The 10085-nt window shown below is 44.9% G+C and overlaps 1 protein-coding gene across 2 annotated transcripts; it reads left to right on the plus strand.

Moving 5' to 3' along the window:
• The first annotated feature begins 467 nt into the window (after nucleotides 1–467).
• On the plus strand, nucleotides 468–1953 carry LOC130378525 (transcription factor Adf-1-like). 2 transcript variants are annotated; one of them, XR_008894738.1, is made up of 2 exons: nucleotides 468–863; nucleotides 1565–1953. XR_008894738.1 is itself a non-coding variant. In XM_056585258.1 (2 exons), exons 1-2 carry the CDS (start codon nucleotides 731–733, stop codon nucleotides 1402–1404), a joined length of 405 nt encoding a protein of 134 aa, XP_056441233.1. In that variant the 5' UTR covers nucleotides 468–730; the 3' UTR covers nucleotides 1405–1953. The 2 variants fall into 2 exon arrangements, 1 of the variants encoding a protein (XP_056441233.1); XM_056585258.1 differs by having other exon boundaries at nucleotides 1133–1953.
• The last annotated feature ends 8132 nt before the right edge of the window (nucleotides 1954–10085 follow it).

A 10085-nucleotide genomic window follows, 5' to 3' on the forward strand; every position in this document is an offset into this window, starting at 1 on the left:
TAGTCTTTTTTAAAAGTAGTAAGTTTCAATAACTCCATACCATTACATATCAACATTCAATGAGCAAAGATGAGACGTCGCTGTGTGGTGAGAACTGATAGAAAATCGTAAACAACAACAATCGCCGGTGGGGAGAAGCCATTTTTCCATTGACTGGAAGCCTTCTTTATTTATTGTAGGTTACAAAAAATAAAGAAAATGGCGGCATTGTTGTTGTTATTGATTTTCTATCAGTTCTCACCACACAACGACGTCTCATCTTTGCTGCTTGAATGTCGGTATGTAATGGTATGGAGTTATTGAAACTAACTACGTGTAAAAAAAGACTACAAATTGAATGTTTATTTTTAAGCCTCGAAAGTTGCACTGGGTGCCTTTAAACGCTATTCACCATTTTTTTCTTAAGAATTGTCGATTGTCTTACAAACTTCTTAGTTTTCTCACTTAAGGGCCTGTGTCCACCAAAAGCGTTTTTAAAAGACGGAGCGCCGGTCTGCAATGCATTCTCTATGGCAGGACGCGCAAGCAGCGCGCCTTTTAAAAAGCCGGCCGGAGCGTTTAAACGCTCCACGCGCCTCGCGCTTTTAGACGCGCGCCCCCGTTGAAAAAAGTTGAACTTTTGAAGAAAAGCGCTTCACGTCATCGGCGCTTTTTTTGAACGACCAATCAAAATCGAGGATGAGGCAAGGCTAAAAGTATAAACCGAACTCAAACTGAAACAAACTGAAACATGTCGGACGAAAGCTTGATAACAGCTGTGAGCGAGTGTCCGGTCCTGTACGACCTCACGTTGAAGGCCTACCACGACCTAACAAAACGCAACCAGGCCTGGCGAGACATTTCATCTATGCTGGGCGTTACAGGTGAGAATTATTTTTTTAATTATTTATATTATTATCATGTTTAATAATGATATTATCGCATTTAACTATTAGCCGTTAGGTACAAACTGCCACCCGTACTTGGCAGTTAGTATTAACGTTTACTTGGCAGTTAGTATTAACGTTTACTTGGCAGTTAGTATTAACGTTAACTTGGCAGTTCGTATTAACGTTACTGATAGGTAGGCTTGATATTAACCTTGTAGGTTGTGTGAATTGCTAATTGTAGAGACATAATCTTGTATCAACAGCTGAAGTGTCCCGCAAGAAATGGAAGTACTTGCGGGATAAATATTTGAGGGAGAGGAAGGCAGAGAGGGACAGGAAGAAAAGTGGGGCCGGTGCCACCTCTTTCAAGAGGTGGAAGTATATGGCGATCATGGGCTTCCTGGAGCTCCATGTGAAGGAGAGGGTATCTTCTAGTAATATGGAGCAGGGAGATTATAGCCGGCAGGAAATAGCACCGGAGATCTTGGCCCTGCTAGCGCCCAGTATGTCTCCCCAACGAGAGGTAGGCCTATAACAAAAGCTATAGTAGCCTAAAACATATGCTAAAAACATACCCTAACATACTAGTGTTCTTAAGGTTTTTGTTGGGTGAAGCCAGATGCAGAGATATTTATAAGTATTCACCATTTTAATTTGCACATTTTAAACAAACAAATGTATGCTTTCTTTCACAGGTGGTGGCTCAAAGTGAAGAGGAGATATCTCCTCCCTCTCCCAGCCTATCAGAGTCCGCTGTGGACACCTCTCCTCCATCTCCTCCCACTACCTCTACGGTGACTCTGGTCACACCGCTGCGTCCTGTACCTCCACCACCACGCAGGAGACAGCTGGAGCAGCCGCTGTCTGTGTTCCAGCAATCAATCCTGTCCTCCTTCGAAAAAGAAAAGGAGAATACACCGGCTCTGGAGGAGGATGAGCATTTTATGCTCAGCCTCGTCCCATCATTGAGGAGGCTGTCCAACCAGAAAAAGGCCCAGGCGCGCATGAGGATGCAGCAGGTCCTTTATGATGTGGAGTTTGGAGAGTAATTAATTTGTAATCATTTTCTATTTAGATTTAGTTTTAAGATTTTTTTAAATGTGTAAATAAAATGTGCAATCAGTTTCTATTTAGGTTTAGTTTAAGCCTTAAGATTTTTTTAAATGTGTCAATAAAATTTGTAATCAGTTTCTATTTAGATTTAGTTTAAGCTTTAAGATTTTTTTTAAATGTGTACATACTATCTTGGAATAATTTTCTATTTAGATTTAGTACAAGCTATAAGAAATGTTTCAAATGTGTACATAATATCTTGGAATAATTTTCTATTTAGATTTAGTACAAGCTATAAGAAATGTTTCAAATGTGTACATACTATCTTGGAATCATTTTCTATTTAGATTTAGTACAAGCTATAAGAAATGTTTCAAATGTGTACATACTATCTTGGAATCATTTTCTAATGAATCAGTTAATTAAACATTTTAATGCTAAGACAATGTTGTTTTGTTTTCATTACATTAGGTAGTAGATACATAATGAATGCTCTGATGATGATGAAGGTGTTAAAGGTGTGTTTGTCTTCAGAAGTAATCCAGCATACAACATGAATGTTAGATTGATTTAAGAAATTTTATTATTAGTTTTGGTTTTTCGCCTTTTTTGATTTAAATATATACAAAATGATAAAAAACATATCATTATATATACAAAATGATAAACTAAATTCCATCCTGCCATGTCACTCGACCAGGCAGAGATGAAAAATAGCAGTTGAAGGTCTCCCTCACTGCGACCGCTTCCCTGGAGGCGTTGTTGCTGCCGACCCTGGGGATGCTCTGCACTGCACCCTGTGATGGCACAGTTGGAGTGCGGGGGCCATCCTCTCCCTCACCATCCCAACGCATGTAGTTGTGGAGGATACAGGTGGCTTTCACGGCGCTCTCTGCCACCTCTGGAGACACGCCGAGAACCCTCCTGTAGAGCCTCCACTGGTTGGCGAGGATGCCAAAGGCGCACTCCACAATCCTCCGGGCGTGGGACAGCCGAAAATTGAAAATCCTCCGCTCTCCCCCCAGGTTTTGGCCAGGGTAGGGCCGCAGGAGGTTCCTCCGCAGAGGAAAAGCCTCATCCCCAATGAATACATGCGGCTGGGGTCCCAGATGGTCTGCTCCAGGTAGGGGTCGATCAGGTGGAAGGTCCAGGTTCCCCAGCCGCAGAGCAGTGCCAAAGGCCGAAGACGAGAGCGTGCCTCCATCACTGCTCCTGCCGTAGGCCCCCACATCCACGACCCTAAAGCGATAGCGGGCATCCACCACCGCCAAAAGGACGATGGAGAATGCCCCCTTATAATTAAAATACTGGCTGCCAGTAGACGGTGGGGCCTGTATAACCACATGTTTGCCGTCTATGGCGCCGAGGCAGTTGGGGAAGTCTGCCAGCTTCTCGTAGTCCCCAGCTATCTTCCTCCAGTCCTCTGCCCCTGGCACAGGCATGTATGTGGAGACCATACACTGCCATATGGCCTCACACACACTCTTCACGATCCTCGCCACAGTGCAGAACCCCAACCTGTAGCTGAAGGCTATGGACCTGTAGGAGTCTCCAGTTGACAGGTACCTGCAACATAAACAAAGATAGCCTACATTATCTTCAGTTAATTAGAAAACAAAAAAGAACTGCACAGCTGCTAATAAAGGTTTGCCTTCTTATTAATTAAATATGAAAACTTTTAATTAATTTAATTTATTGAATTAATAAGAAGCCAAACCGTTAACTCCTGTTAACTCCTATCGACCTAACGTCAGTTGGTATTTAACGTTAGGTCTATAGACCTAACGTTAAATACCAACTGTTGTGTTAATTTACAAAGACACATTTCAGTTTATGCTACTCACCTCAGACAGACTCGCTATTTAGTTGACTCAACTCCTGTTTATGTCTAAACAATATAGGCTATATATTGTTTAGACATAAACAGGAGTTGAGTCAACTAAATAAAAAGTAAAACTAAATTGGTACAGTTGGTAATTAACGTTAGGTCTATAGACCTAACGTCAGTTGGTATTTAACGTTAGGTCTATAGACCTAACGTTAAATACCAACTGTTGTGTTCATTTACAAAGACACATTTCAGTTTATGCTACTCACCTCAGACAAATGCAAAGCCGTTGGGCGGGACTGATGCTCTCCCTATAATTGGTCTTCATCTTGGCGATGGTCGGCCCAATAAACGTTAACACTCCTTCAAACTGCTGCCGGTTGAGTCTAAAATAGACCTTGAAGCGATCCTCGGCACAGCCGGTGATATTCCCCGTACTGCCCCCTGCCACGATTAATACTGTGGACCCACACTCTCCTCCGGGCAACCACGACAGGCGCAGGGGGATCGTCCGCAACCTCCGCTGCCACGGCAAGAAGCGCTATCACTCTCGGATTCATTTCGCAAATTGTAGGAGTAACCAGGACGTTCCAGGACCAATCTATGTATTCTATCAAATTTATGAACCAGCAGTTGAGTGAGTGGTCTAGCATTTGCCCTGTAGAGCGGGTGTTTTTCGAATTCAAGTCCTGAGTACGCTGTTGAATTCTTGGTGTTGACTTACTTTTGTAATTTCCTTTATATCAGAGAAATTAGGCCTAAAAATTGACTTTTTACATAATAAATATGTCTTACAATATCCCTACAACCAAAATGTAACTTGCAAAAACCCATAGTAATGTTGATGTTAATATTAATGTCACTGATTTTCTCGGCAGGTAGCCAAGACCACCTCTGTTAAGATAAATACTACGGTCAGTCCAGTGGTTAATTTGAGCCGGATCCCGCCAGTACAAGATCTGGCACCTCTTAATTTTGCCCTCCCTGTGTTCCGGTACTTATTTGGGCAGATCCGGTACCTCTCATAAAAAAATGAAAAAAAGAATTTACAGAACATATCCCAAGAATTGTATGTTGTTTATTAAGTTAAGATTTAACGTAATTTGAAAGTGTCTGAGATCTGTTGACGCACTGAAAAGCTGCGGGCCAACAAACCACCCCTGACTCTTCCAAAATTCGCCGCATCTGATGAGCAAGCAGAGAGGAAAAAACGGTTACCATGCATGACCGCATGCGTGTGCGGCACGCACAAGTTAATATAAATTATTAATTATATATCACAGAGCAGGATTGTGAATGTTTATAATATCTCATGTCAATTTACAATAGGCAAAATGTGTCAGCGTTGGCTCACTAACTCTTTTTAATTATGATATTAATCTTGCGCGCCTCCTCTTTGCAACGGAATTTGTTTAAGATATAAAACCATTTAATTGAACATACACACACTAAAACTGATATTTTCGTTTTTAAATAAATATTTGGAAACGAAAATTCATGTTTCCCGCAGTATTGAGCGGGTCTGCAGGAAGCAGGACCACAATCTGCACAACCAAGTCGGTAAAAAAGTCACGGTCACGCACAACTCCGTATTCAACGCTATCCAAGCGTCCCTGGTGATGGCGACTTTCTCCGCTAAGGACAGGATCTCACGGAGGGAGGCTGTTACTTCGCTGTACATTTTCTCCAGCCGCACAGTCCTAGTTTGGCAACATGGCACTGTGTAATCCGCCTCGAGAAATGCGATCATATCGCGGAAGACTACGTCACGTCTCTGGCAAAGGCTGCCATATTTAAAATAGCATGCATATGTATCAGTTATATTCTCAATTTAATTGACAGAGCATCCCTTCAAAGTATTTAGGTTAACTATATAAGAGACTAGGTTTAGTGTGTGTCTGACAGGGGGTGTGCCATCACGATGGTGGCCCTCCATCCTGATGTCAGCCATCACGACGGACAATGACATCGTCCATCGGCACAACCCTAGTAGGGAGTGTATTCCTTTTTGTTCCATTACCTCTAACCCCCGTACTAAGTCGGCGGATCCACCCCCCCTCTGTGTTCCGGGACCCCCCACTTTACAAATTAAGCACTGGGCCAGTCAATTTAGAATATTCAAAGGAATGGAAAATAAATGGCATGAAAAGTACATTGATTTCTCCAGTAATCCTTCCTAATCTACTAACTGTGTGGGGATTGAACCCCAGACGACCGGGTGCAAGTCTGACCCGCTACCTCGAGACTAGCTCCCTATTTATGCATCAATGGTCCATATTCAATTAAAATATGCATTCAACCGATCTGCGATTTTTTGCCAGGTAGCCTCCCTGTAGCTATGAATGGTTACGGTGGTCCCTTTTTGAGTTATTATATCCTTGTACTCCTCATAGACCGCCACAAGCAGCTTCTGTTCCCCACTGGAAAAGATTCCGTTCGGTCCTTTTCGGACATTTGATCCATGATTCGACATTCACGGTTCTGGGCTGGTTGCATATCTTGTGAGGAAGAACACTATGCTGGGATCCTACTGGATCTCAGCACTGGTTTAGGGCCTTTCAACAATGAGGCTTCTGACAGAGCCCTCAGGCGGGCCCACCAGGCTACGGCAGGCGACTGACTTCATCCTCCATCACCACACTACACTCCCTGTTAACCACCTCAGCCCCCCCACCGCTCTCATACATTCATTTTGTTTTTTTCATTTATTTTAGCTAAAGTTAATGTTGTATTATACCTGCTTGTGCCCGTGCCCTTCTCTCTCCTTGTGCCACTAGTTGGTATATAGGTTTGAGCACCTCCTCTAACCTAACCTTACCAGAGCCCAGCTATAACCTATGACTTCATGCTTCATTATAAATGCATCCCCTCCGCCCGTCCCCATGACTTCTTGTTTTGATTGGTTACCTGTTGAGCCACTCCCACTCCTGGTAACTTTCCATCCCTCCTGCCCCTCCTCCTCTCCCGATTGGCTCATACCCTGGTGAGGGATTAGGAGTTTACCCATTGGTTAATCAAACAGACGGAGCTGGTTTCCAATTTGTTTTTAGCTTATTTATATTTTCGCCTGGTTGGCTTGGGCCTTTTTGCCTTTTGTTTTAACCCTATTAAATACTTTTTCTAACTGCTCTTGAAATACCAGTTAGCATACCTTTATTCAACCTGGTGTTTGGTGTGACCAGGGTTTGTTCTGGCCCTCTACCCTGATCCAGCTTCTCCCGGTTGCTTTGATCGGTTGGTGAGTACCCCAACATCTGCGTGTTCAGCATTGAAGTGTGTTTAAGTGTGGTTACATTTTACACACTGAAGACTACAAACACACAAAGAGAGAGAGAGACCCCCTCCAGCTAAATGACCCCTCTCCATCGAGAGACTACAAACACACAGAGAGAGAGAGAGAGACCCCCTCCAGCTAAATGACCCCTCTCCATCGAGAGACTACAAACACACAGAGAGAGAGAGAGAGACCCCCTCCAGCTAAATGACCCCTCTCCATCGAGAGACTACAAACACACAGAGAGAGAGAGAGACCCCCTCCAGCTAAATGACCCCTCTCCATCGAGAGACTACAAACACACAGAGAGAGAGAGAGACCCCCTCCAGCTAAATGACCCCTCTCCATCGAGAGACTACAAACACACAAAGAGAGAGAGACCCCCTCCAGCTAAATTACCCCTCTCCATCGAGAGACTACAAACACACAGAGAGAGAGAGACCCCCTCCAGCTAAATGACCCCTCTCCATCGAGAGACTACAAACACACAGAGAGAGAGAGAGACCCCCTCCAGCTAAATGACCCCTCTCCATCGAGAGACTACAAACACACAGAGAGAGAGAGAGACCCCCTCCAGCTAAATGACCCCTCTCCATCGAGAGACTACAAACACACAGCGAGAGAGAGAGACCCCCTCCAGCTAAATGACCCCTCTCCATCGAGAGACTACAAACACACAGAGAGAGAGAGAGACCCCCTCCAGCTAAATGACCCCTCTCCATCGAGAGACTACAAACACACAGAGAGAGAGAGAGACCCCCTCCAGCTAAATGACCCCTCTCCATCGAGAGACTACAAACACACAGCGAGAGAGAGAGACCCCCTCCAGCTAAATGACCCCTCTCCATCGAGAGACTACAAACACACAGAGAGAGAGAGAGACCCCCTCCAGCTAAATGACCCCTCTCCATCGAGAGACTACAAACACACAGCGAGAGAGAGAGACCCCCTCCAGCTAAATGACCCCTCTCCATCGAGAGACTACAAACACACAGAGAGAGAGAGAGACCCCCTCCAGCTAAATGACCCCTCTCCATCGAGAGACTACAAACACACAGAGAGAGAGAGAGACCCCCTCCAGCTAAATGACCCCTCTCCATCGAGAGACTACAAACACACAGAGAGAGAGAGAGACCCCCTCCAGCTAAATGACCCCTCTCCATCGAGAGACTACAAACACACAGAGAGAGAGAGAGAGACCCCCTCCAGCTAAATGACCCCTCTCCATCGAGAGACTACAAACACACAGAGAGAGAGAGAGACCCCCTCCAGCTAAATGACCCCTCTCCATCGAGAATACAAACACACAGAGAGAGAGAGAGAGAGACCCCCTCCAGCTAAATGACCCCTCTCCATCGAGAGACTACAAACACACAGAGAGAGAGAGAGACCCCCTCCAGCTAAATGACCCCTCTCCATCGAGAGACTACAAACACACAGAGAGAGAGAGAGACCCCCTCCAGCTAAATGACCCCTCTCCATCGAGAGACTACAAACACACAGAGAGAGAGAGAGACCCCCTCCAGCTAAATGACCCCTCTCCATCGAGAGACTACAAACACACAGCGAGAGAGAGAGACCCCCTCCAGCTAAATGACCCCTCTCCATCGAGAGACTACAAACACACAGAGAGAGAGAGAGACCCCCTCCAGCTAAATGACCCCTCTCCATCGAGGCTCCTGGAGCGGCAGCAAGCTACTCCGGCCTTCTCTGGCGACCCCAGCTTCAACCCTCCCAGAGCGGGGAACACACCAATACCTAAGGCTTCACAGCAAAGGAAAGACTGTGTGTGTGTGTGTGTGTGTGTGTGTGTGTGTGTGTGTGTGTGTGTGTGTGTGTGTGTGTGTGTGTGTGTGTGTGTGTGTGTGTGTGTGTGTGTGTGTGTGTGTGTGTGTGTGTGTGTGTGTGTTTGTGCGTGCGCTCCTCCCCTCCCACGCTGTTTATTTTTTTCTACAACCGACACAGAGACACTGTGGCCCCCACTGGGGACCGCCACCACCCTAACCCCACCCCCGGGAGGAGGTCCTCCTGGGTGAAGGAGGACCAGAAGGTGTGGAGGTGTGTCAGTGTGTCTGAGGACCCTCCTCCACCTGGGGACACTCTGAAAAAATGATGGTAACTGAGTTTTCAAAATTCTTTCACAGTACACAAACTGTTAAAATAAATAATAAAAAAATAAAATAAATAAAAAAATGGAAAATGTTCAAATTGAAAATAATGTACAAATAAATATGTATCCAGCTGTTCTGTCATTGCTATAAAACTTTCAATGAATAAAATAAATATGCTAGAAAATTAAATATGACAGAACAATCGGTTGTAATCGACGTCTGTCCTGCTGTGGTCGGGGTTGTGGTCTTGTGTTTTTGTTTCGTTGCCAATTCGTCGTAAGCGACTTTGTGATTACGTCTCAGGCCCCGTCCACACTAACCCGGGTAAATGTAAAAACGCACATCCTCAATGAAAACGATCCTATCCACATTATCGTTTTCATATAGTTTTCGGAATGTTTTGCATCCCCTGTCCACACTACAACGCAAACCCAGCGTTTTCACATTCATCCACCTCAGCGATCGTTTTCAGTGTCGGAATTTTCAGTTTTAGTGTGGACGGAAGGGCTAAACGGATAAATGTTTATGCATTTGTAGATTTATCCGGGTTAGTGTGGACAGGGCCTTAGGTGATTAAACAAGTTTGTTGTGTTTCCGAGGGGTGCAGATATAACATTGTAGCACATTTTGCACATTATGTGGGCCTGTGCCTCGTCGGCTTCTTCGAATCCGAAGTGTTGCCATGTTAGAGAACTCATTTTACCCTTTTTATCGAGTAAACGCGGCTGTCCTCCCTCTGCCATCTCGCTCGTGCTGTTTTCTGAATAAGGTCACCACACACACACAGCTCGCGGGGGCCGTGTTGAACGCTCTGGGGGAGGGACTGAATTGAGCATGTGCGTCTCTTTCACAAGACCTCACAGACAACGGAAAAATCCCAAAGAATAGTTCCAACTCGATTTTATTAATTTGGAGATTGTTAGACACAAGAATCGAAATCGTGATCAAAA

This window comes from Gadus chalcogrammus, unplaced genomic scaffold, assembly GCF_026213295.1.
Source record: "Gadus chalcogrammus isolate NIFS_2021 unplaced genomic scaffold, NIFS_Gcha_1.0 GACHA085, whole genome shotgun sequence".
Lineage (NCBI taxonomy): Eukaryota > Metazoa > Chordata > Actinopteri > Gadiformes > Gadidae > Gadus > Gadus chalcogrammus.

Excerpts from the sequence above, each read along its gene's own strand:
- LOC130378525 (XM_056585258.1), top strand. The coding sequence starts at position 731 with ATGTCGGACGAAAGCTTGATAACAGCTGTGAGCGAGTGTCCGGTCCTG. Across the intron at positions 864-1,132 it reads ATCTATGCTGGGCGTTACAG|CTGAAGTGTCCCGCAAGAAA; the intron begins GTGAGAATTATT and ends TTGTATCAACAG.